Source organism: Zonotrichia albicollis, chromosome 20 (assembly GCF_047830755.1).
Source record: "Zonotrichia albicollis isolate bZonAlb1 chromosome 20, bZonAlb1.hap1, whole genome shotgun sequence".
Lineage (NCBI taxonomy): Eukaryota > Metazoa > Chordata > Aves > Passeriformes > Passerellidae > Zonotrichia > Zonotrichia albicollis.
In genome coordinates this window covers 10,357,457-10,383,998 of record NC_133838.1, presented here as the reverse complement: position 1 = coordinate 10,383,998, position 26,542 = coordinate 10,357,457, and the positions used below count along the sequence as shown (strand labels likewise).

At 53.6% G+C, this 26,542-nt stretch overlaps 1 protein-coding gene across 17 annotated transcripts; it reads left to right on the top strand.

Annotated features, from left to right (window-relative positions):
• RIMS3 (regulating synaptic membrane exocytosis 3) lies at positions 1-26,542 on the top strand. 17 transcript variants are annotated; one of them, XM_074555692.1, is made up of 11 exons: positions 1-467; positions 5,122-5,396; positions 9,558-9,699; positions 9,784-9,896; positions 11,663-11,764; positions 11,858-11,997; positions 13,590-14,293; positions 14,580-14,661; positions 14,702-14,823; positions 14,987-15,149; positions 15,437-21,971. In XM_074555692.1, the coding sequence occupies exons 2-7, from the start codon at positions 5,171-5,173 to the stop codon at positions 13,800-13,802; spliced, it is 936 nt and encodes a 311-aa protein (XP_074411793.1). In that variant the 5' UTR covers positions 1-467; positions 5,122-5,170; the 3' UTR covers positions 13,803-14,293; positions 14,580-14,661; positions 14,702-14,823; positions 14,987-15,149; positions 15,437-21,971. The 17 variants fall into 17 exon arrangements, with proteins under 17 accessions (XP_074411793.1, XP_074411787.1, XP_074411782.1 ...); XM_074555686.1 differs by lacking the exons at positions 1-467; positions 5,122-5,396; positions 9,558-9,699; ... (4 more) ...; positions 14,702-14,823; positions 14,987-15,149 and having other exon boundaries at positions 13,826-14,212; positions 14,254-14,293; positions 15,518-26,542; XM_074555677.1 differs by lacking the exons at positions 1-467; positions 5,122-5,396; positions 9,558-9,699; ... (4 more) ...; positions 14,580-14,661; positions 14,702-14,823 and having other exon boundaries at positions 15,015-15,149; positions 15,437-16,087; positions 16,289-26,542.

Here is a 26,542-nt window from a genome sequence, read left to right as displayed (position 1 = left end):
TTTTCTCATTTTTCCCATCAATATTTTGCCCCTCATTCCTGTTTCTGTGCCATATTTGGGGCCATCACTGCCTCCCAGCCCCAGGTTCCCACATCTGCAGCCCCCCTGGCACTGCCTGGTCACCTGTGCCCCCCTGTCCTGCCTCGAGCCCCACTTTTCCCATCCCCACAGCATCCGTAGGGATCCAGGGGTGTCATCAGCTCCCTGAATCCCAGCCCAGGGATGCTCCCAGCCCATCCCACCCCGCGGGACCACTGTGGCCCTGCTCGGGGCTGGGAGGAGAACTGGGTCAGCCGTGTAACCATGGAGATGCTGAGGGAGATGCTGAAGCAGCGCCAGCACAGCCCCGGCTCTCCAGAACCCTGGAAAGCTTCACCCGCCCTGGCACCCTCCGGATCCGGCCGGGATGGGGCTGGGAAGCTGAGCCGAGCTTCCTCCTCCTCCTCCTCCTCCCCGGCGCAGGGCCGGTAAGACGCCTCCATCTCTTATTTTATTTTAATATTTTTTGGGGGTGCCACCAGCGGGGAGGGGCAGAGCTCGGCCCCCGCCATCCACACGCAACAGGGATCCCGATTTTCCTGCCGCTTGGCCTCATCCACCGGGGATGCTCCAGCCATGACACGGCTGCCGGTGCATCCCTCGGGCTCCGTGCGTCCCTCGGGCTCTCCGGGGAGCTCCCGGGGGCTGCCGGTGCTCGGTGTTTCCCGCAAGGACGGAGCGTGGTGGCGGTGAGCGCTGCGGGGGCTGCGGCGCTGCCCCGGGAGCTCGGGACGCGGTTCCCGTGGCGGGGATGGATGCGGCGTCACGGCGGATGGCTCCGAGCATCGCTGGCTCGGGATCCGGGAATGAACACACGGAGGGGAACGGGAAATTGGTGTTTGAAGGGAAAGATCTGCGGTTCCGTGACTCCCCCCGCGCTGCCGGGAAGGGGCAGGGGCAGAGCGGGGCTGGGGGTTCAGCAGCGGGGCTGAGGGGGCTGTGGTGGCATCAGGGGTGCCGTGGCCATGCCAGAGATGCTGTGGCCATGCTGAGGGGGCTGTGGTGGCACCAAGGATGCTGTGGTGATGCTGAGGATGCCTTGGCTATGCCAAGGGTGCTGTGGTGGCATCGGAGATGCCATGGCCATGCCAGAGATGCTGTGGCCATGCTGAGGGGGCTGTGGTGGCATCGAGGGTGCTATGGTGGCATCAAGGATGCTGTGACTGTGCTGAGGGTGCTGTGGTGACATCAGGGGTGTCGTGGCTATGCCAGAGATGCTGTGGCCATGCTGAGGGGGCTGTGGTGGCATCGAGGGTGCTATGGTGGCATCAAGGATGCTGTGACTGTGCTGAGGGTGCTGTGGTGACATCAGGGGTGCCGTGGCCCTGCCAGAGATGCTGTGGCCGTGCTGAGGATGCTGTGGTGGCATCAGGAGTGCTGTGGTGGCACCAGGGGTGCTGTGGTGGCACCAAGGATGCTGTGATTGTACCAAGGATGCTGTGGCCATGACAAGGATGCTGTGGTGGTGCTGAGGGCACTGTGGCCATGCTGACAGCACTGTGGTAGTGCTGAGGATGCTGTTGTGGCATCAGAGATGCTGTGGTGGCATCAGGGGTGCCGTGGCCATGCCAGAGATGCTGTGGCCATGCTGAGGGTACTGTGATGGTACCAAGGATGCTGTGGTGGCATCAGTGATGCTGTAGCCATGCTGAGGGCACTGTGGCCATGCTGAGGATGCAGTGGTGGTGCCGAGGGTGCTGTGGTGGCACCAAGGATGCTGTGGCTGTGCTGAGGGCACTGTGGTAGTGCTGAGGGTGCTGTGGTGGCATCAGGAGTGCTGTGGCTGAGGGCACTGTGGCTGAGGATGTTGTGGTAGTGCTGAGGATGCTGTGGTGGCATCAGGAGTGCTGTGGCTATGCCAAGGATGCTGTGGTGATGCTGAGGATGCCACGGCCATGCCAAGGATGCTGTGGTGGCATCAATGATGCTGTGATCATACTGAGGGCACTGTGGTGACACTGAGGATGCTGTGGCCATGCTGAGGGCACTGTGGTGGTGCTGAGGATGCTGTGGTGGCACCAAGGATGCTGTGGCTGTGCCAAGGATTTTGTGGTGGCATCAGTGATGCTGTGACCACGCTGAGGGCATTATGGTGGTGCTGAGGGCACTGTGGCCATACTGAGGATGCTGTGGCCATACTGAGGTTGCTGTGGCCATACTGAGGGCACTGTGGTGGTGCTCAGGATGCTGTGGTGATACTGAGGATGCTGTGGGGATTCTGAGGATGCTGTGGCCATGCCAAGGATGCTGTGGTGATACTGAGGATGCTGTGGCCATGCCAAGGATGCTGTGGCCATGCTAAGGGTAGTGCTGGGGATGCTGTGGCCGTGCCAAGGATGCTGTGGTGATACTGAGGATGCTGTGGCTGTGCCAAGGCCAGCTCAGCTGTGACAGCCACACTCTCCAGCACTCAAACCCAATCTCCAGCCCAGCTCATCTCAGCACCAGGCACCCCTGAACCCCCCACCCAGCACCCACTCTGGGTAGAAACAGATTGTGCAGGGAGATACGGGGTAAAACCACGGGCAGGGGAAAGCAAATCCTCCCTTCGGGCTGAGGAGCCGCTCGGCTTCCTTTGCAGTGGATTATCCCTGTGTGTGTTGCATTGGAAATGATCCCATTAGCGCTCTGCTCTCCTGATCTAATTTGCTCCCACCAGAGCCTGGTGCTCTCTGGGCGGCTGGAGCAGCAACAGGAGCCCTGTGTGCTCTCCTGGGCCTGCAGGGCTGGGTTCTCACAGGGATTTCTCACCTGGAGCGTGGAGGGGCCTGGGCTGGGCCTGGCTGAGCCCTGGTGCAGAGGGATTTGTGTTTGTTCAGGCACAGCCTAAGCCAGGATTGCTGGTGGGGAAACTGAGGCACGGGGCTCAGTTTGGGAACCATTCCCTGTGTCAGGTGCATCCTAAGGGAAAACTCAGGGGTTGCAGCAGGGTTGGAGCCTGAGAGCGGAGGGTGGCATTGGGAAGTGTCACCCCAAAGGTCCCCAAGGCAGCAGATCAGCCCTGACCCCTCCTTGAGGAGGTGCTGGACATCAACACAGGGCTGTGATGGGGCAGATCCAGAGCTGGGAATGCCAATGGCTCCATCCCTCTGGCGCTGGGATACATCCCACAACAACAGCTTTATCCAAGGGCTCCATCCCTCTGGAGCTGGGGCTCATCCCCCTAGAACAGCTTTATCCCAGGGTCTCCATCCCTCTGGAGCTGGGATACATCCCACACCAACAGCTTTATCCCAGAGGATCCATCCCTCTGGAGCTGGGATACATCCCACACCGATGGCTTTATCCCAGAGATCCATCCTTCTGATCTGGGGGTCAGTGCTGAGCCCCCCTGGGCACCAGCAGTGGGGGCAAGGCCGTGGGTCAATGCCTGGCCAGAGCCAGGAGGGAAAACCCCAGCCATTAATTAATGATATTAATGACCAATCACCCACTCAGCCCTGCCATTGATAAATCCACGAGTTCAGCGGTGCTGGAGCTGATCCCACAGCTCCTGCCAGGCCTCATCCATGATTCCCATCAGGTCTCATCCCAGCTGAGCCCCCACCCTGCCCCACTCCCCATCCCTCTCTCCTGAAAGAGAAACATTTTTCCAGGCGCTGCCTCCATCCATTATCACAAAGTGGCTTCACTTGGCCTGCAGTTAATAATTCACCTTTCCCTGGAAGATGGATGCTCCATCCTGCTGGAGTTTTAAATATTCATGGCCAAGGGAAGGCAGCAGGGCCGTGTGGGAGCTCTGCCATCCACCCCTGGTGCTCCCATCCAGGGATTCCCATCCCATCACCTGCAGATGTGCAGATGTGGAAGGTCTGGAGAAGGGGATGTGCAGGGAAACCTTGGCTGGATAGGATTTTGGGATTTTGGGTGTCCTCAGGGATGGATGGGGCTGTACCCAAGGGACCCCTCACCCCTGGCTGGGCAGGCTGGTGGCACTCAGAGCCTTCTGCCCATCCAGGTGTCTCCTGGATGTTGGGAGTGTCTGGGTCCTGCAGGGAGCTGAGGCAGGGCTGGATGTTCACCCCAGGGTTCCTCACCCCTTCCTGCTGCTCCTACGGGTGGGGAAAAATCTTGGAATATACCGAGATTAAAGGAACCCACAAGGATCATCCAGTCCAACCCCTGGTCCTGCACAGACACCCCAAAATCCCATCCCTGGGAGTGGTGTTCAAGCAATCCTAGAGCTCTGGCAGCCTCGGGAATGCTCCTGAGGGAGCCTGGGGAGTTCCTTCCTGCTGCTCCCATGGGTGGGGGAAAAATCTCGAAATATGTTGAGATTAAAGAAACCCCCAAAGATCATCCAATCCAACACAGATTGTGTTCTTCACAGACACCCCAAAATCCCAACCCTGTGCATCCCTGGAGCTCTGGCATCCTCGGGAATGCTCCTGGGGGAGCCTGGGGAGTTCCTTCCTGCTGCTCCCATGAATGGGGGAAAAATCTTGGAATATACTGAGATTAAAGGAACTCACAAAGATCATCCAGTCCAACCCCTGGTCCTGCACAGACACCCCAAAATCCCATCCCTGGGAGTGGTGTTCAAGCAATCCTAGAGCTCTGGCAGCCTTGGGAATGCTCCTGAGGGAGCCTGGGGAGTTCCCTTCCTGCTGCTCCCATGGGTGGGGGAAAAATCTCAAAATATATTGAGATTAGGAACCCACAAAGATCATCCAATCCAACACAGATTGTGTTCTTCACAGACACCCCAAAATCCCATCCCTGGGAGTGGTGTTCAAGCAATCCTAGAGCTCTGGCAGCCTTGGGAATGCTCCTGAGGGAGCCTGGGGAGTTCCTTCCTGCTGCTCCCATGGGTGGGGGAAAAATCTCAAAATATATTGAGATTAGGAACCCACAAAATCATCCAATCCTGCAGAGATACCCCAAAATCCCACCCTGTGCATCCCTGGAGCTCTGGCATCCTTGGGAATGCTCCTGAGCAAGCCTGGAGAGTTCCCAGTGGAAAAAACCCCTCCCTAATTTCCACCCCTCAGTGGGTCATGCCCACCTGAACTTCCTGGATTTTTTAACCCTTCCGTGGCATCGATGCCACAACCTCTCCATGTCCCCAACTTGTCCCCGCAGCTGATCCCGGGCAGCAGAGCCGGTGCCGGTGCCGGCGGGCGCGCTGACCATGTTCAACGGGGATGCCAGCTCCTCGTCTGCCCGGAATGTGGTGCGCAGCTCCAGCATCAGCGGCGAGATGTACAGCCTGGAGAAGAGCGCGCGCGGCAGCGCCGACTCCGTCTCCGTCACCGTCACCGCCAGCAAGAAGCGGCGCTCCAGCCTGGGCGCCAAGATGGTGGCCATCGTGGGGCTGTCCCAGTGGAGCAAGAGCACCCTGCAGCTCAACCAGACCGGTGAGAGGCCGCCCTGATCCCCCTCGTGGGGTTTGAGGTGGCCACCAGGCATGGTTTGGTTGCCCGCGTGTGATGGTGGCGTCTAAAAATGGTGCCTGAGGAATGGCGCCTGAAAATGGCGCCCAAAAAACTATACCTAAGAAAAGACATCCAAAAATGGTGCTTAAAAATGACACTCAAAATAAACACACCCAAAAAATGACCCTGCAGCTCAACCAGACCAGTGAGAGGCCGCCCTGATCCCCCTCGTGGGGTTTGAGGTGGCCACCAGGCATGGTTTGGTTGCCCGCGTGTGATGGTGGCGTCTAAAAATGGTGCCTGAGGAATGGCGCCTGAAAATGGCGCCCAAAAAACTATACCTAAAAAAAAGACATCCAAAAATGGTGCCTAAAAATGACACTCAAAATAAACACACCCAAAAAATGACCCTGCAGCTCAACCAGACCGGTGAGAGGCCGCCCTGATCCCCCTCGTGGGGTTTGAGGTGGCCACCAGGCATGGTTTGGTTGCCCGCGTGTGATGGTGGCGTCTAAAAATGGTGCCTGAGGAATGGCGCCTGAAAATGGCGCCCAAAAAACTATACCTAAGAAAAGACATCCAAAAATGGTGCCTAAAAATGACACTCAAAATAAACACACCCAAAAAATGACCCTGCAGCTCAACCAGACCGGTGAGAGGCCGCCCTGATCCCCCTCGTGGGGTTTGAGGTGGCCACCAGGCATGGTTTGATTGCCCGCGTGTGATGGTGGCGTCTAAAAATGGTGCCTGAGGAATGGCGCCTGAAAATGGCGCCCAAAAAAACTATACCTAAAAAAAAGACATCCGAAAATGGCGCTCCAAAAATGGTGCCTAAAAATGACACTCAAAATAAACACACCCAAAAAAATGACCCTGCAGCTCAACCAGACCGGTGAGAGGCCGCCCTGATCCCCCTCGTGGGGTTTGAGGTGGCCACCAGGCATGGTTTGGCTGCCCGCGTGTGATGGTGGCATTGAGAAATGGGGCCTGAGGAATGGCGCCTGAAAATGGCGCCCAAAAAACTATACCTAAAAAAAAGACATCCAAAAATGGTGCCTAAAAATGACACTCAAAATAAACACACCCAAAAAATGACCCTGCAGCTCAACCAGACCGGTGAGAGGCCGCCCTGATCCCCCTCGTGGGGTTTGAGGTGGCCACCAGGCGTGGTTTCGTTGCCCGCGTGTCATGGTGGCGTTGAGAAATGGTGCCTGAGGAATGGCGCCTGAAAATGGCGCCCAAAAAACTATACCTAAAAAAAAGATAGCCAAAAATGACGCTCCAAAAATGGTGCCTAAAAATGACACTCAAAATAAACACACCCAAAAAATGACCCTGCAGCTCAACCAGACCAGTGAGAGGCCACCATGATCCCCCACCAGGCAGGATTTGGTTGCCCGCGTGTGATGGAGGCGTCTAAAAAATGGCGCCTGGGAAATGGTGCCTGAAAATGACACCCAAAAAACTACACCCAAAAGTGTCACCCCAAAAATGGCACCTAAAAATTACATCCGAAAATGACACCTCAAAAATGACACCCAAAAAAACTATGCCCAAAATGGCGTCAGAAAAATTGTGCCCAAAAGTGACACCCAAAAAAACGACGCCCAAAAATGGCACCCAACAAAAAATGACCCTGCAGCTCAACCAGACTGGTGAAAGGTCTCCCTGATCCTCTTCTTGGGGTTTGAGGTGGCCACCAGGCAGGATTTGGTTGCCTGCATGTCATGGTGGCGTTGAGAAATGGTGCCTGAGGAATGGCGCCTGAAAATGGCGCCCAAAAAACTATACCTAAAAAAAAGACATCCAAAAATGACGCTCCAAAAATGGTGCCTAAAAATGACACTCAAAATAAACACACCCAAAAAATGACCCTGCAGCTCAACCAGACCAGTGAGAGGCCACCATGATCCCCCACCAGGCAGGATTTGGTTGCTCGCGTGTGGTGGAGGCGTCTGAAAAATGGCGCCTGGGAAATGGTGCCTGAAAATGACACCCAAAAAACTACACCCAAAAAATGGCACCTAAAAATTACATCCGAAAATGACACCTCAAAAATGACACCCAAAAAAACTGTGCCCAAAATGGCGTCAGAAAAATTGTGCCCAAAAATGACACCCAAAAAAACGACGCCCAAAAATGGCACCCAACAAAAAATGACCCTGCAGCTCAACCAGACTGGTGAAAGGTCTCCCTGATCCTCTTGTTGAGGTTTGAGGTGGCCACCAGGCAGGATTTGGTTGCCCACGTGTGATGGTGGCGTCTGAAAATGGTACTTGAGAAATGGTGCCTGAAAATGACACCCAAAAAAGACACCCCAAAAATGGTGCCTAAAAATGACACCCAAAAAACTGCACTCAAAAAAATGACACCCCCCCAAAAAAATGGCACCTAAGAAAAACCTACACCTGAAAATGACATCCAAAAAAATCTACACCCAAAAAACTGCACCTGAAAAATGACACCCCAAAAAAGGGGACCCAAATGCCTTATATTATAATAAGGTATATTATATAATATATAATATATAATATATAACATATAACATATAACATATAATATATATTACATCTATAGAATGCATATTATATATGTATATAATATACTGTATATAACATATGCTATATGTATAATATAAATATATAATATATATATAATGCATATATTATAATATTATAAAATAATATAATTATAATTATATACATTTTATAATTCTAACAGCTTCAATCACTCCCCAGTTAATTTTTCCCTACATTTTAAGGCAGTTCCAGGGAGCTGCCAGGACCGGGCAAACCCTTGCGTGGGGACAGCCCTGAACGAGCAGGACAAAGCTGGCAATGCCACCACTCACACATGGTCACACAGCAGGGCCTGGGGACAGTGCCAGGGGTGGCTGCTCGTGCCACCCTCCTCCTCCTGCTGCTGCCATCTGCCACCACCAGGGGAGGGGGTGGAGGGAAGGGGACATCAGGTGGTGCTGGGGCTGTGCCCACACCTGTGGCACTGCGGATTGTCCCCTCTGGCATGGGGACAGGGATTTTGGAAGCCATTGGTGTGGCAAAAGGGCACATCAGGAGTGTTGGGGCTCTGGCACTGCAGGCTGTCCCCTCTGGCATGGGGACAGGGATTTTGGAAGCCATTGGTGTGGCAAAAGGGCACATCAGGAGTGTTGGGGCTCTGGCACTGCAGGCTGTCCCCTCTGGCATGGGGACAGGGATTTTGGAGGACCAGGGGATGGAGAAATGGGACATCAGGAGGCTCTGACATCGTGGATTGTTGTCCCCTCTGGCATGGGGACAGGGGCACAGGGGGGTTTTGGAGGCCAAGGGAACATCAGGTGGTGTTGGGGCTGTCCCCACAAGGTGGCATTTTGGGTTGTCCCCTCTGGTATGGGGACAAGGACATGGTGATTTTGGAGGCCAAGGGGACATCAGACAGCTTTGGGGTTGTGCCCACACCTGCAGGTGGCTGTCCCCTCTGGCATGGGGACAGGGGCACAGGGAGGGTGGAGAAAGGGACATCAGGAGTGTTGGGGCTGTGGCATTGCAGGTTGTCCCCTCTGGCATGGGGACAGGGATTTTGGAGGACAAGGGGATGGACAAAGGGGACATCAGGAGCATTGTGGCTGTGGCATTGTGGGTTCCTGTCCCCTCTGGTATGGGGATGGGGGCACAGGGGGGTTCTGAAGGCCAAGGGGACATCAGGAGCGTTGTGGCTGTGGCATGGTGGGATCCTGTCCCCTTTGGCACAGGGACAGAGGCACAGCGAGGGTGGAGAAAGGGGACATCAGGAGCATTGGGGCTGTGGCATTGCGGCTTCCTGTCCCCTCTGGCACGGGGAATTTGGAGGCCCATGGACGGTGCCAGCTCTGGTGGGGTGAGTGGGGCAGGTGTCAGTCGCAGAGAGGACTCTCAGCCACGCAAAGCCACGGTGACATTGTGGCAGATGGAATGGGGACACGGGGACACGGAGCCAGCCCCTGGCTCTCCTCTCCTGGCGCACCGCGGTGTGTCCGTGCAGGATCCCATGGGAATTCACCCAGGGAACGGTGCAGAACTCCCTGGAACGATGGAAAACAGGAAAACAGGAAGGCAGAGAAGGGCTGGGGACAGGAACTGGAGCTGACCCCACCTCCAATTGCAGAGGGCGGCCCCAAAAAGCTGCGCAGCACCATCCGCAGGAGCACCGAGACCGGCATCGCCGTGGAGATGAGGACCAGGGTGACCCGGCAGGGCAGCCGGGAGTCCACGGACGGCAGCACCAACAGCAACAGCTCCGACGGCACGTAAGGAACGGGGCAGGGATGGGGAGAGGCCACCGGGAGCCCTCCTGGCACAGGGATGCTCCACTCCATGAAAATCCTTTGCAGGTTCATCTTCCCCACCACGCGGCTGGGAGCCGAGAGCCAGTTCAGCGATTTCCTCGACGGGCTGGGGCCGGGGCAGCTCGTGGGGCGGCAAACCCTGGCGACCCCCCCGATGGGTGAGCAGGGGAGGCTCCGAAGGGAGGGAATGGCAAAGAAGCCGCGTGTTTATTCCAAAATGCCGCGTGTTTATTCCAAAATGCCGCGTGTTTATTCGCAAGGCTCCATCCCAGCACATCCCGGGGTGTTTGGGGTTGCTCTGCCCTATGGATGGGGCAGGGCATCCCCGAGAAGCAGCGGCTCTGCCTTTTCCCGAGGCTTCCTCATCCCTGGGCTTCCTTTTCGAGCATCCTGGAGCCAAACCTCACCTTCTGTCCCTCTTTTCCCTTTGAAATCCCAAATGGGGATCAAAAGTTGCGCCCCAAGTGTGAATTCCCAGCCAGCAGCAGCAGCTGGGGACACATCCCAAGGTGACCCCGGATCTGCCAGGGTTGGTGATGCTGGGAATGGGAAGAGCTGGCTTGTGTCCCCTGTCCTGTCCCCTGCCCTGTCCCTGTGGTACTGGGAGATGGTCCTGAGTAAATTCCAGAAGGAGGGAAATTCAGGGAAGTTTAGGGAAAGGGAAAGGGAAAGGGAAAGGGAAAGGGAAAGGGAAAGGGAAAGGGAAAGGGAAAGGGAAAGGGAAAAGGAGAAAGGGAAAAGGGGAAAGGGAAAGGGAAAGGGAAAGGGAAAGGGAAAGGGAAAAGGGAAAAGGGGAAAGGGGAAAGGGGAAAGGAGAAAAGGGGAAAGGGGAAAGGGAAAGGGAAAGGGAAAGGGAAAGGGAAAAGGGAAAAGGGGAAAGGGAAAAGGAGAAAAGGGGAAAGGGGAAAGGGAAAGGGAAAGGGAAAGGGAAAGGGAAAGGGAAAGGGAAAGGGAAAGGGAATGGGAAAGGGAAAAGGGGAAAGGGAAAGGGGAAAGAGGAAAGGGGAAAGGGAAAGGGAAAGGGAAAGGGAAAGGGAAAGGGAATGGGAATGGGAAAGGGAAAACAGGTAAGGGGAAAAGGGAAAGGGGAAAGGGAAAAGGGGAAAGGGGAAAGGGGAAAAGGAAAGGGGAAAGGGAAAGGGGAAAGGAAAAGGGGGAAAGGGAAAGGGAAAGGGAAAAGGGAAAAGGGGAAAGGGAAAAGGGGAAAGGAGAAAAGGGGAAAGGGGAAAGGGAAAGGGAAAGGGAAAGGGAAAGGGAAAGGGAAAGGGAAAGGGAAAGGGAAAGGGAATGGGAATGGGAAAGGGAAAAGGGGAAAGGGGAAAGGGGAAAGGGGAAAGGGAAAGGGAAAGGGAAAGGGAAAGGGAAAGGGAAAGGGAAAGGGAATGGGAATGGGAAAGGGAAAACAGGTAAGGGGAAAAGGGAAAGGGAAAAGGGGAAAGGGGAAAGGGGAAAGGGGAAAGGGGAAAGGGGAAAGGGGAAAGGGGAAAGGAAAAGGGGGAAAGGGAAAGGGAAAGGGAAAAGGGAAAAGGGGAAAGGGAAAAGGGGAAAGGGAAAAGGAAAAGGGGAAAGGAAAAGGGAAAAGGAAAGGTGTGGTTGGACCCCTGAGAGTTCCTGGCCCCTGATCCCTCCTGTCTCAGCCTCTCCTTTTCCTGAGGATCACCCAGCCTGGGTAAATCCCAGCTTTATTCCCACCATGAGGGATAAAATTCCAGTGACAGGGATGGAACCAGTGGGGTGGTGGAGCTCCCACCCAGATCTCTCCAAGCTCCTTCCTATCCCCCAATTCCCAACAAACCAGGCATCCAGTGGGACTCTGGGTGTGAGGGTGCCCAGATCCCACTGGTGGTGGGGACATGAGGCTGTGGCCGTCCCCAGGGGGAGGTGACCATCAGGCAGGGCCCTGAAGGCGTGTCCCCCCTTGCAGGAGATGTCCACGTGGGCATGGCTGACCGCAACGGGCAGCTCGAGGTGGACGTGATCCAGGCCAGGGGGCTCATCCCAAAGATGGGCTCCAAGTGCATCCCTGGTAGGTGGCTGTGGAGGGGCAGGGTGGGTGCCATGCTGGGATCACGCCAGGATCCTGCTCCACGTCCCTGCTTGTCCCTGTTTCCCACGGCAGCCACCTATGTGAAGGTTTACCTGCTGGAGAACGGCGTCTGCCTGGCCAAGAAGAAGACCAAGGTGGTGAAGAAAACCTGCGACCCCTCGTACCAGCAGCCCCTGCTCTTCGAGGAGAGTCCCCAGGGCAAAGTCCTGCAGGTGGGCAGGGTCACCTTCCCCTGTGCCAGGTGGCTCTGAGCCCATCCAGCCTTTCCTGGGACACTGCCAGGGGTGGGACAGCCACAGCTTCTGTGGGCTGGGATGTCCTCCTTGGAGATGGGATGTTCTCCTTGAGGTTTGGGTGCCCTCCTTGGGGTCTCGAATGCCCTGCTTGGGGTTGGGATGCTTTCCTTGGAGTTGAGATGTTCTCCTTGAGGTCTGGGATATTTTCCTCAAGGTCTGGAATGCCCTGCTTGGGGTTGGGATGCTCTCCTTAAGCTCTGGAATGCCTTGCTTAGGGTTGGGATGCTCTCCTTGGGGTTGGGATGTTCTCCTTGAGGTCCAGGACGTTTTCCTGGAGGTCTAGAATGCCCTGCTTAAGTTTGGGATACTCTCCATGGGGTTGGAATGGTTTCCTCGAGTTTGGGATGCTCACCATGGGGTTGGGATGGCTGATGCCTCTTTGGGATCTGGAATGATCTCCTTGAGGTTGGGATGCTCTCCTCGGGGTTGAGATGCTCTCCTCAAGTTTGGGATGCTCTCCTTGAGGTTGGGATGTTCTCCTTGAGGTCCAGCATGTTTTCCTGGAGGTCTGGAATGCCCTGCTTGGGGTTGGGATGCTCTCCTTGGGGTTGGGATGGCCTCTTTAGGATCTGCAATGTTCTCCTTGAGGTCTGGGATGTTCTCCTCAAGGTATTGGATGCCCTGCTTAGGGTTGGGATGCCCTGCTTCAGGTTGGGATGTTCTCCTTGAGGTCCAGAATATTTTCCTGGAGGTCTGGAATGCCCTACTTGGGGTTGGGATGCTCTCCTCAGGGCTGGGATGCTCTTGAGGTTGGAATGGCCTCTTTGGGATCTGAAATGTTCTCCTTGAGGTCTGGGATGTTCTCCTCAAGGTCTGGGATGCCCTGCTTGGGGTTGGGATGGTTTCCTCAAGTTTGGGATGTTCTCCTCGGGGTTGAGATGCTCTCGTCAAGTTTGGGATGGTCTCCTCGAGGTTGGGATGTTCTCCTTGAGGTCCAGCATGTTCTCCTCAAGGTTTGGGATGCCCTGCTTGGGGTTGGGATGCTCTCCTTGGGGTTGGGATGGTTTCTTCCAGTTTGGGATGTTCTCCTCGGGGTGGAGATGCTCTCCTCAAGTTTGGGATGGTCTCCTCGAGGTTGGGATGTTCTCCTTGAGGTCCAGCATGTTCTCCTCAAGGTCTGGGATGCCCTGCTTGCGGTTGGGATGCTCTCCTTGGGTTTGGGATGGTGTCTTCCAGTTTGGGATGTTCTCCTCGGGGTTGAGATGCTCTCGTCAAGTTTGGGATGGTCTCCTCGGGGTTGAGATGCTCTCCTCAGGGCTGGGATGGTCTCCTCGGGGTTGAGATGCTCTCCTCAGGGCTGGGATGGTCTCCTCGAGGTTGGGATGGCCTCTTTGGGGTCTGGAATGCCCCATGCCAGGACCTCCCCACCCTGACAGGGTGAGAGGAGCAATTCCAGGGATCCCCAGAGCCCTTCCTGCCACCCCTCAGACCTTCCCCAGCATGGTTTTTCCACCTGGGCAGGATTTTCCCCACAGCTCCCGTCTCCATCACCCGTTCCCTGCCCGCAGGTGATCGTGTGGGGCGATTACGGGCGCATGGACCACAAGTGCTTCATGGGGATGGCCCAGATCATCCTGGAGGAGCTGGATCTCTCCAGCGCCGTCTCGGGCTGGTACAAACTCTTCCCAACCTCCTCCCTGGCCGACTCCAGCATCGGACCCCTGACCCGGCGCCTCTCCCAGTCCTCCCTGGAGAGCTCCACCAGCCCCTCCTGCCCGTAGAGAGGCTGGGAGGATGGGCCAGGAGACATCCAAGCAGACCTTGCAGAACTGGTCGTGGAGAGCTGTAAATATCCTTATTTTTTGGGGTTTTTTTTCCTTTTTTTTTTTTTAATTTTCAATCTCCTTCCCCCACTGGATGCCCTCCCTGGGAAGGGAGAGGGAGCAAGGACTGGGTGTGAGGCAGGGGGGGGAAGGAGAGGTGAAAATTCCTCCCTGAGGGCTGCGACTGCCAACGACCCCAAGACTGTTCCCAAACCTCATCCTGGGAGCTCCCAGCTCTGTCCCAACCAGAGCCTGGCTGAGGACGAGGTCCCTTTATCTGTCTCGGCCTTGGGATGGTCTCCTCAAGTTTGGGACGCTCTCCTTGAGGTTGGGATGGCCTCTTTGGGACCTGGAATGCCCTCCTTGAGGTCTGGATGGCATCTTTGGGACCTGGAATGCTCTCCTCGAGGTTGAGATGGCTCTTTGGGACCTGGAATGCTCTCCTCGAGGTTGAGATGGCTTCTTTGGGACCTGGAATGCCCTCCTTGAGATCTGGGATGGCCTCTTTGGCATCTGGAATGCTCTCCTCGAGGTTGGGATGACATCTTTGGGACCTGGAATGCCCTCCTTGAGGTTGGGATGGCTCTTTGGGACCTGGAATGCCCTCCTTGAGGTTGGGATGGCATCTTTGGCACCTGGAATGCTCTCCTTGAGGTTGAGATGGCTCTTTGGGACTTGGAATGCCCTCCTTGAGGTTGAGATGGCATCTTTGGGACCTGGAATGCCCTCCTCGAGGTTGGGATGGCATCTTTGGGATCTGGAATGCTCTCCTCGAGGTTGGGATGGCATCTTTGGGACCTGGAATGCTCTCCTCGAGGTTGGGATGTCTCTTTGGGATATGGAATGCCCTCCTCGAGGTTGGGATGGCTCTTTGAGACCTGGAATGCTCTCCTTGAGGTTGAGATGGCATCTTTGGGATCTGGAATGCTCTCCTCGAGGTTGGGATGGCATCTTTGGGACCTGGAATGCCCTCCTCGAGGTTGAGATGGCTCTTTGGCATCTGGAATGCTCTCCTCGAGGTTGAGATGGCATCTTTGGGACCTGGAATGCTCTCCTTGAGGTCTGGATGGCCTCTTTGGGACCTGGAATGCCCTCCTTGAGGTCTGGATGGCCTCTTGGGCATCTGGAATGCCCTCCTCGAGGTTGGGATGGCATCTTTGGGATCTGGAATGCCCTCCTCAAGATTGAGATGGCATCTTTGGGACCTGGAATGCCCTCCTTGAGGTCTGGATGGCCTCTTTGGGACCTGGAATGCTCTCCTCGAGGTTGAGATGGCTCTTTGGGACCTGGAATGCCCTCCTCGAGGTTGGGATGGCATCTTTGGGATCTGGAATGCCCTCCTCAAGATTGAGATGGCATCTTTGGGACCTGGAATGCCCTCCTTGAGGTCTGGATGGCCTCTTTGGGACCTGGAATGCTCTCCTCGAGGTTGAGATGGCTTCTTTGGGACCTGGAATGCCCTCCTCGAGGTTGGGATGGCTTCTTTGGGACCTGGAATGCTCTCCTCGAGGTTGGGATGGCCTCTTTGGGACCTGGAATGCTCTCCTCGAGGTTGAGATGGCTTCTTTGGGACCTGGAATGCTCTCCTCAAGGTTGAGATGGCTCTTTGGGACCTGGAATGCTCTCCTCAAGGTTGGGATGGCATCTTTGGGATCTGGAATGCCCTCCTCGAGGTCTCCCTTTCCCTGCCTCCCAGGAAGAGGTGGCTTTCCAAGGGGAAAACCCCACCGGACTCAGAGCAGATCCAACTCAGCACTATTTTTTTGTTTTCCAAGGAATGTAGCATCTTCTCTTATGTAGCTTTGCCACGTGCTAACAACACATTCACTGCAATACCCAAGAGAACTCCGGGTGGACCGGGAACATCTGCCAGTCTCATCCCGTTTGGTCGCTTTCCCAGCACTTTTGGTGGCCATTTCCCTGCCTTTGTTTTTTTTTTTTTTAACGTTTTTTTTCCCCCAATTTTTGGGGTTTCTTTGGGTTTTCCCGGGAGCATGTAGCCTGTGACCATTGCCAAAGCAAGAGGGGACAGGGAAAGGGGCACTGGCCTCCCCTCGGTGTCCACTGGGCTTCTCCTCGTGTGCGGCCAAAGCCAGACCCGAAGGACAAACTCTGGGAATGCCTGGTGGGAAGAGGAGGAGGGAGAAGGTGACACAGCGGAGCAGGAACATCAGGATCCTGGTGGATCACCTGCCTCCCAGCCCTCTCCTTCCCAGCTGGAGGGCTGGGATGCTCTCCTTGAGGTCTGGAATGCTCTCCTTGGAGCCGAGATGTCCTCCTTGGAGCAGGAATGTTCTCCTTGGAGTTAGATGTCCTCCTTGGAGCTGAGATGTTCTCCTTGGAGCAGGAATGCTCTCCTTGGAGCTGAGATGTTCTTCTCGAGGTCTGGAATACTCTTCTTGGAGCTGAGTTATGCTCCTTGGAGCAGAGATGTTCTCCTTGAGGTCTGGAATGCTCTCCTTGGAGCTGAGATGTCCTCCTTGGAGCTGAGATGTTCTCCTTGGAGCAGGAATGTTCTCCTTGGAGTTGAGATGTTCTTCTCGAGGTCTGGAATACTCTTCTTGGAGCTGAGTTATCCTCCTTGGAGCAGAGATGTTCTCCTTGAGGTCTGGAATGCTCTCCTTGGAGCTGAGATGTCATGTCCTCCTTGGAGCTGAAATGTCCTCCTTGGAGCAGAGATGTTCTCTTCGAGGTCTGGAATGTTCTCCTCGGAGCTGAGATGTCCTCCTTGGAACTGAGATGTTCTCCTTGAGGTCTGGAATGTTCTCCTCGGAGCTGAGATGTCATGTCCTCCTTGGAGCTGAAATGTCCTCCTTGGAGCAGAGATGTTCTCTTCGAGGTTTGGAATGTTCTCCTCGGAGCTGAGATGTCCTCCTTGGAACTGAGTTGTTCTCCATGGAGCTGGAACACTCTCCTTGGAGGTGGGATGTCCTCCTTGGAACGGAGATGTTCTCCATGGAGCTGGAACGCTCTCCTCAGATCTCGGATGTCCTCCTTGAGGTCTGGCTGTCCCTCTTTGGGGTCTGGGAAGTCCCTGCTGGGGTTGGGATGTTCTCCTTGAGGTCTGGAATGCTCTCCTCGAGCTTGGGATTCCTTCCCTGAGGGCTGGGATGACCTCCCCAAGATCTTGGATCCCCTCCTGGAGATGCCCTCCTTGGAGCTGGGATCTCCTCCTCCTCCAGACCGGGCTGTCCTCCTCAAGCTGTGGGATTCCCTTCCCAAGCTCTGGGATTCCCAAACTCTGGGATTCCCTTCCCAAGCTCTGGGATTCCCAAGTTCTGAGATTCCCAAGCTCTGGGATTCCCAAACTCTGGGATTCCCTTCCCAAGCTCTGGGATTCCCTTCCCAAGCTTTGGGATTCCCAAGTTCTGGGATTCCCTTCTCAAGCTCTGGGATTCCCTTCCCAAGCTTTGGGATTCCCAAGTTCTGGGATTCCCTTCCCAAACTCTGGGATTCCCTTCCCAAGCTCTGGGATTCCCAAGTTCTGAGATTCCCTTCCCAAGTTCTGGGATTCCCTTCTCAAACTCTGGGATTCCCTTCCCAAGCTTTGGGATTCCCAAGTTCTGGGATTCCCTTCCCAAGCTCTGGGATTCCCAAGTTCTGGAATTCCCTTCCCAAGCTCTGGGATTCCCAAGTTCTGGGATTCCCAAGTTCTGGGATTCCCTTCCCAAGCTCTGAGATTCCCAAGCTCTGGGATTCCCTTCCCAAGCTTTGGGATTCCCTTCCCGGGCTCCATCACGCTCCCCTCGAGGTCTGGGACATCCCTGGGCTTGGGACACCCTTCTGGAGAGCTGGGATTCCCTCCTGGATGTTTGAATTCCAATCAGGAGCAGAATCCACCCCTGGTTCTCCCCAGGGGGACACCTCAAGGGCAGCTCTGGGATTCGGGGGGCAGACAGAGGAGTTCCTTAGCGGGGTGAGCGTTTTTGGGGTTTTTTTGTTCGTTTTGTTTGTTTTCCCAAGCAGCATTTTGGTTCCCTCCGATGGGATCCAGTTCTTGTAGCAAACCCGGGAATTTACGGAAGCTTTTTTTGAAGGTGCCTATTGAAATTTGCTGAAATTACTCAGGGGAGACACCACTAGAAACTCTTGGTTTCTTCATCAAATATTTCCTAAATCCAATGACTGTCCTGAAGGATCAGTTCCCAAGAGAGAAGGAACAAAATCCCGATAACACCAAAAGATGAGGAGACTGGAAGAGGACAAGAGGTTCATGGGGAATTTCATGGGGCTGGCTCTGACCTTCAGTCTTCACCACAAAGCACCCCACAGCATGGTTTGGGGGTTTTTTTATAGGATTCTTTCTTGGCAAAACACGGAATTCCACGATGCACAGAGCACAACAAACCCGCCCGGGCTTCTCCTGTTGGCGCCGGGAATGAAGAACCAGCTCAGCCACAGCAGAACAAACCCAAACCTGAAGGAAAAGACTCTGGGGATGAAGCTGTTCCCTCCAAAACCCAACCCCAAAACCCTGGGGCTCCATAAAACCAAACCTGGGAGTCCTCAACCCCAAATCTGGGGCTCCATAAAAACCCAAACTTTGGAGTCCTCAACCCCAAAGCTGGGGTCCACAAATCCAAATCTGGGGGAGGAATCATAAATCCAGTCCCCGGGGTCCACAAACCCAAACCTGAGGGTTCACAAATCCAAGCCTTGAGGTCCACGACCCCAATTGTGGGGTTGCATAACTCCAAATCTGGGGGCTCAAAAACCCAAACTTGGTGTTCCATAACCTCAAATGTGGGGTTCCACCAACCCAAACCTGGGGTTCCATAGCCCCAAAGTTCCACAATCTCAAATCTTGGGGTCCACAAGTCCAAACCAGGGGTTCCACCAACCCAAACCAGGGGTTCCACCAACCCAAACCAGGGGTTCCACCAACCCAAACCTGAGGTTCCATAATCCCGAAGTTCCACAACCCCAAACTTAGGGGTTCACCAATCCAGATCTGGGCAATCATAAATCCAAACCTGAGGGTTCACAAATCCAAACCTTGGGGTCCAGAAGTCCAAAACTGGGGTTCCACCAACCCAAACCTGGGGTTCCATAACCCCAAAGTTCCACAACCCCAAATCTTGGGGTTCACAAATCCCCAAACTTAGGAGCCTACCAACCAGATCTGCAGGTCTACAAACCCCAACTTTGGGGTCTACAAATTCCAACTCTGGGGTCTCCAAACTCCAACTCTGAGGTCTCCAAAGCCACACTTGGGGTTCCACAGCCCCAGAACCGTGGCCAGCAGGACTCTGTGCTGTGGCCAGTCCACGATGGCACTGCCACAGCTTTGGTGCCATCGTGACGGGGACTCGGAGCTGCTGCTGGCACTTTGCCAATTCCAAACCACCCAGATGGGAATTGTCTGGATCCTGCTGAGCTGGGATGGGGAAAAGTTCATCTTTTCCCACCGTGACGAATGAAACCCGAGGAGGAGGAGTTTGGGCTGTGATTCCTGGATGGAGACCTCTGGGAATACGGGATGTCCTGAATCTCTGGTGGTTTGGGGAACAAACTCAGTGCCCTGAGTGCTGAGACAGGAACAAACAACAGCCTGGACTCGATGTTCCCTCCCGAGCACGGAGCAATTCCACGAAGCCAACACGGAATCACAGCAAACAGAATTCCAAGAGGCTCAGATTTTCGACTCTCCACGAGGGAAAGCATCCCAAAAGGAAAAGCTTCCTGCTCCTCCGAGCTGCTGCTCTTCCCTCCGGCTTCACCAACTCGGTTCTGACGGGAAAACTCCAACCCTGAGCGGTGGGAAAACTCCAACTCTGAGGGTGCCCAGGCACGGAGCAGGAGCGTGGGCAGAGCTGGGAGCTGAGCAGGGACCTTGTGCTGCTGGCGTGGGCACAGCTTCCCACATTCCCCGCATTCCCCGCTCCGTCCTGGCTGCCAGGAACATCCCAGGAACATCCCAGGAACATCCCACGGCCGCGCCTGACGGGAGCAGGGGCGGGGGAATCAGCACAGCGCGGCCAACGGGGCCAGCACCGGCTTGGTTTTGTGGTTTTCTTGGTTTCTTGGTTTTCTGCTGGAAAAATCCCGGTGAAATTCCACCTGGGAATGAGGAAAACACAAAGATTTTTGTGAGGATTTTTTTGGTGAGATTTTAGCGAAATTCCACCTGGGAATGAGGAAAACCCAAAGATTTTTGTGAGGATTTTTTGGTGAGATTTTAGCGAAATTCCACCTGGGAATGAGGAAAACACAAAGATTTTTGTGAGGATTTTTTTTTTGTGTGAGATTTTAGTGAAATTCCACCTGGGAACGAGGAAAACCCCAAAGATTTTTGTGAGGATTTTTTTTTGTGAGATTTTAGCGAAATCCCACCTGGGAACGAGGAAAACCCAAAGATTTTTGTGAGGATTTTTTTGGTGAGATTTTAGCGAAATTCCACCTGGGAACGAGGAAAACCCCAAAGATTTTGGTTTTGTGAGTTGGGGGTGACAAGGACAAAGCGCAGCCCTCCATGGAGTGACACCAAAATCCAGGAAAACATTCCCTCCTTCCCTCCCAGTGCCCCAGCAATGTCCCACCTCAAACTGGTGTGGGAAACCCAAACTGGGGGAGAAACCAGGACTGGGCCACGTTTGGGTTGCGACACCAACTTCTCATTTCTCAGGAGCTCGTGTCAGATGTTTTCCTTCCTCAAACAAGGAGAAAAACACGGCCAAGACACCCAGAAATCCCAAACTGAGCCCTGTGCCAGCTCCTGAGGAAGTGAATTCCATCCCAGGATAAATTCCTGCACTCCAAAGTTGGTTTTTTTGTTGTTTTTCTGGGTGAATGTTTTCTCACAAAGGGCATTTTTTTTTTTTTTTTTGACGCGCAATTCGATTTTGCAAAATTCCCTGGAAGGAATTTAGAGCTCGATGGTTTTCTCTATTTCCTATTGAGAAAAAGGAATCCGAATCACTGGATTTGCCAGAGATTTTATTTTTTAATTTTTTCCTAGAAAGAGGAATAAATATGGAATTACATCAGTTTTGCAGCTCATTTCACACCCAGCCCCCACCTGACAGTGCCAGCACTGAAATCCAAACCCCCAGCTGGAATCACGAGGATGGATTTGATTAAAAAAAATTAAAATAAAATTCTTGGGATGATGCTGGAACATCCCCTGCAAGCTGACAAAATCACACAAAGCACAGAGAACACTCCAAAATTCCAGGCTTGAGTTTGGTTTGGAATGGACCAAATTTGCCAAAATCCAGGGAAAATCTCCAAGAATTTGGGATCAGCTGCTGTTCCATCCCCACCAGGGCACGCTGAGAAACCTGGGAGAGGAGGTTTGGGTGGAGTTTTCCCAAAATCCAATGGAATCCAGCAGCAAATCCCTGAATCTACTGCCACAGAGCACCAGAGAGGGGAGGAAAAAAAATCCCCCAAAATCCCCTCCACCTTTCCCAGCTCTGAATTCCACCCAGAGCAGGAATTCCTCAGGAATGGGACCAGGATTCCCTTGAAATCCCTTCTGTTCACTGCCTGACACCACAATTTAGGAAATCCAGCCTGGATCCCACCATTCCCACCTGGATTTACAAATCCCAGGAAGGATTTTTTTCCCTCACACCAAAAAAACTGCACCAAGGATGTTTTTTTTTTTTTCCAGGTGGAAATTTTGTTTTTTTCCAGTTGACTTTCTGGATGGATGGGAAATGTCTGGATGTGGGAAGCTCTGGATTGGTGTGGAAAATACCAGAATTAAGGAACAGTGGGCTGAATCCAACCTGAATTTGTTTTTCCTCATGGATGGGAAGATCTCTCCCTGCTTTCCCTGGGGATTTCACGGCTGCAGATGGATCTGGAGAATTCTGGAGAATTTTCCTGCTGTGCCAAGGGCAGCAAGGCCTTTCCCGATGTTCCAACTGGAAGTTTTCCCTCTGCTCCACAAACCCCGAGCTGGTTTGGGTGGGAAAGACAAAAATCCATCAAATTCCAGCCCCTCAGAGGCTGCTCCAAGCCCCATCCTGGGACACTGCCATGGACAGGGCAGGATTTCTTCTTTTTCATGGAGAAACCCCCTCCCAATCCTTGGCTGGTTGGTTAAAGGTGTGAAAATCACTTTTAGGAGTTGAAAAGCTGCAGGAAAGACTTTTGAGGGAAAAAAAAAGAAAAGAAAAAGCATCCAAAATAACAGGGTTGGAATTTTGGGGGTCACTCTGAGGGGACGATCCCGCTCACCTGAGGAAGATTTTGGGTTGAAAAAGACGCAGAAAAGCGTCCAAGTGTTGGTCTGGGTGGCTGAGGAACCTCCACGTGGTGGGTGCATCCCTCAGGAACACCGGGATGGACTCCAGGAGAATCCAGGAGAATCCAGGAGATCCCAGTGCTGCCCCAGGGCCTGGAGCTCCGCTTGTTGCTATACCTCATCCTTCCCTTTCCCTTGGATCCTTCCCTTTCCCTTGGATCCTTTCCCTTGGATCCTTTCCTTTCCCTTGGATCCTTCCCTTTCCCTTGGATCCTTCCCTTTCCCTTGGATCCTTTCCTTTCCCTTGGATCCTTCCCTTTCCCTTGGGTCCTTTCCTTTCCCTTGGATCCTTCCCTTTCCCTTGGATCCTTCCCTTTCCCTTGGATCCTTTCCTTTCCCTTGGATCCTTCCCTTTCCCTTGGATCCTTCCCTTTCCCTTGGATCCTTCCCTTTCCCTTGGATCCTTTCCTTTCCCTTGGATCCTTCCCTTTCCCTTGGGTCCTTTCCTTTCCCTTGGATCCTTCCCTTTCCCTTGGATCCTTTCGTTTTCCTTGGATCCTTCCCTTTTCCTTGGATCCTTTCCTTTCCCTTGGATCCTTCCCTTTCCCTTGGATCCTTCCCTTTTCCTTGGATCCTTTCCCTTGGGTCCTTCCCTTTCCCTTGGATCCTTCCCTTTTCCTTGGGTCCTTCCCTTTCCCTTGGATCCTTCCCTTTTCCTTGGATCCTTTCCCTTGGATCCTTCCCTTTCCCTTGGATCCTTTCCCTTGGATCCTTCCCTTTTCCTTGGATCCTTTCCCTTGGATCCTTCCCTTTCCCTTGGATCCTCTCCTTTCCCTTGGATCCTTCCCTTTCCCTTGGATCCTTCCCTTTTCCTTGGATCCTTCCCTTTCCCTTGGGTCCTTCCCTTTCCCTTGGATCCTTTCCTTTCCCTTGGATCCTTCCCTTTCCCTTGGGTCCTTCCCTTTCCCTTGGATCCTTCCCTTGGATCCTTCCCTTTCCCTTGGATCCTTTCCCTTGGATCCTTCCCTTTCCCTTGGATCCTTTCCCTTGGATCCTTCCCTTTCCTTGGGTCCTTCCCTTTCCCTTGGATCCTTTCCCTTTTCCTTGGATCCTTTCCCTTGGATCCTTCCCTTTTCCTTGGATCCTTTCCCTTGGGTCCTTCCCTTTTCCTTGGGTCCTTCCCTTTTCCTTGGGTCCTTCCCTTTCCCTTGGATCCTTTCCTTTTCCTTGGATCCTTCCCTTGGATCCTTTCCTTTTCCTTGGATCCTTCCCTTGGATCCTTTCCTTTCCCTTGGATCCTTCCCTTTTCCTTGGGTCCTTCCCTTTCCCTTGGATCCTTCCCTTTCCCTTGGATCCTTCCCTTTTCCTTGGATCCTTTCCCTTGGATCCTTCCCTTTTCCTTGGGTCCTTTCCCTTGGATCCTTCCCTTTCCCTTGGATCCTTTCCTTGGATCCTTCCCTTTCCCTTGGATCCTTCCCTTTTCCTTGGATCCTTCCCTTTCCCCACTTTTTCCATTCCTTCAGGACCCAGAGCTTGTGCACTCGGCCACATCCAGGGTTTTATTTTTGGGTTGGTTTTTTTTGTGTTGTTTTTGTTTCCCTGTGGAATGAAAAGCAATCCATGATTGGGGTGGGCAGCTCCCAACCCTGCTCCCTTTGGGATTTGAGCCCGAGGCAAGGGAATCCCGGGGCGGGAGGGATGATCCAGAGGGATCCTGGGGTTGGAGGGATGATCCAGAGGGATCCTGGGGTTGGAGGGATGATCCAGAGGGATCCCGGGGTTGGAGGGATGATCCAGAGGGATCCTGGGGTTGGAGGGATGATCCAGAGGGATCCTGGGGTGGGAGGGATGATCCAGAGGGATCCTGGGGTTGGAGGGATGATCCAGAGGGATCCTGGGGTGGGAGGGATGATCCAGAGGGATCCCGGGGTGGGAGGGATGATCCAGAGGGATCCTGGGGTGGGAGGGATAATCCAGAGGGATCCTGGGGTTGGAGGGATGATCCAGAGGGATCCTGGGGTGGGAGGGATAATCCAGAGGGATCCTGGGGTTGGAGGGATGATCCAGAGGGATCCCGGGGTGGGAGGGATGATCCAGAGGGATCCTGGGGTTGGAGGGATGATCCAGAGGGATCCTGGGGTTGGAGGGATGATCCAGAGGGATCCCTGGGCCCCTTTTCCACCTTCCCTGTCTCCAGGGCTGCCCTGAGCCCCCCAAAACCTTCCCAGGGGTGGGCTCGGGGCTCGGCTCCGAAATCCAGCGCTGCTCCCACCCTTGGGAGGGCACAAATCCCTGTCCAGATCCCTTGGAGGGGCACAATTCCCTGTCCAGGGTCCTTGGGCGGGAACAAATCCTTTTCCAATGCCCTTGGAGGGGACACAAATCCTTTTCCAATGCCCTTGGAGGGGCACAAATCCCTCTCCAAAGCCCTTGGATGGGAACAAATCCTTTTCCAAATCCCTTGGAAGGGCACAACTCCTTTCCCAAAGCCCTTGGAAAGGCACAAATCCCTCTCTAAATTCCTCTCCAAAGGCATTGGAAGGGCACAAGTCCTTTTCCAAAGCCCTCGGAGGGGCACAAATCCCTTCCCAAATCCCTTGGAAGGGCACAATTCCTTTTCCAAAGCCCTCGGAGGGGCACAAATCCCTTCCCAAATCCCTTGGATGGGCACAAGTCCTTTTCCAAAGCCCTTGGAGGGGCACAAATCCTTCTCCAAATCCCTTGGATGGGCAGAAATCCCTTTCCAAATCCCTTGGAAGGGGGACAAATCCTTTTCCAAAGCCCTTGGAAAGGCACAATTCCCTTTCCAATGCCCTTAGATGGGCACAAATCCCTGTCCAAAGCCTTTGGAAAGGCACAAATCCCTCTCTAAATTCCTCTCCAAAGGCATTGGATGGGCACAAATCCCTTCCCAAATCCCTTGGAAGGGCACAAATCCCTTTCCAATGCCTTTGGAGGGGCATCAGTGTTTTTCCAATGCCTTTGGATGGGCACAATTCCCTCTCCAAATCCCTTGGATGGGCAGAAATCCCTTTCCAAATCCCTTGGAAAGGCACAATTCCCTATCCAAAGCCTTTGGAAGGCACAGATCCCTTGGAGGGGCACAAATCCCTTTCCAAATTCCTCTCCAAATCCCTTGGAAGGGCACAATTCCCTTTCCAAAGCCCTCGGAAGGGCACAATTCCCACCCCAGGGAATGTCCCGAAGGAATTCCCGACCCCAAGGGGGAGCCCCTGAATGTTCAGAGCACTTTGAAGTTGGTGGCCTTGTTTTCTTAAAGGGCTTTGATCTTTTCATGAAAGGAGAGAATCTTTCCCCATCCCATCATCATCATCATCATCATCATCATCATCATCATCATCCTCCTCCCCAGCTCGGAATTCATGCCTGGAATGTTCAGGATGGTCCAGGACTCTGGAATCTGTCATTAATCCCTCAAATTTTACACATAAAAGGGGGAAAAAGAAAGTTGGGAATTTCTCCTGGAATTCAGGTTGGCAGCAGCACCAGGGAAATAAAAAGGGGAAAAAAAAAACTCCGATGGATTTTTAGGAGTGGGCAAAGGGAAGTTTGGGAGTGTTGAAACCATGCAAAAATTCTGGATTTCCATTCCAAATGGAAGGGATTTTATCCAGAATTAGAAATCTTTCCACTCAGCTTCCCCCTAAAAAGTTTGAAGGGGAATAAAATGGTGGAATTTCAGACTGGTTTGGATCCATTAAAAATAAAATAAAAGGGAATAAGAGGGTGGGAATGATGAGGGATTAAAGGCAAGGAGAGCTCTGACAGAAATTCCAAACCCTTGGAAGCCGAGGCTGAAAGGAGGGACAGGGGTGAAAGTGCAAAAACCCCACAAGGATTTGAAAATCCTTCACATTTTAGCCTCAAATCCCCCAAAATTTGCATGAAAGGAGAGGGAGGGGGGGAGTGTCAGAGCTTAATTAAGCACGAGTTAATTGGCGCTGAATGAGAAGGTGGACGGGAAGATTTTCCTTGGGTATTTCAGGGTTTCTGGGAGCAGATTTTAGGATTTCTGGGAGCATCATTGAACAATTGATGCCCAGCTGGGTTTAATGACAGATTCCTCCCATTCCACAACTCCACCCTCCCCAAAAATCACCGGCCAGGGGGGACCTGGAGCATCCTTGGAGCCCCTCCAAGAGCAGGGGGATGGGTTTGGGATGGCGACAGAAAAGTGGGAATATTTCAAAAAAAAAAACGAGCAAATGGGATTTTCTACCTGTGTCCTGTCCCGTTTTCTATGTGTGTGCGTGTGGTCCTTTCTTAAATGTCAAACTCTTGTATTTTTGTGGTTTCTATCTGCGGGACTGACGGCTCTGAGGGCGCACGTTGTTTTGTAAAATATTCCTGACATTTTTCCTCCCCTCAAAAAAAAACCAACAAAACAAAGGGAGGAAAAGCTGAATTATTCACCTTTTAATTGGCTTTGCATGTACAGTATTGGGGCAGCAAGTGGAGATGATTAAAGCCAGCTTGAAAACTT

What these genes read in the sequence shown, in the direction of transcription:
- RIMS3 (XM_074555686.1), top strand. Translation starts at nt 22,137, where the DNA reads ATGGACTCCAGGAGAATCCAGGAGAATCCAGGAGATCCCAGTGCTGCC.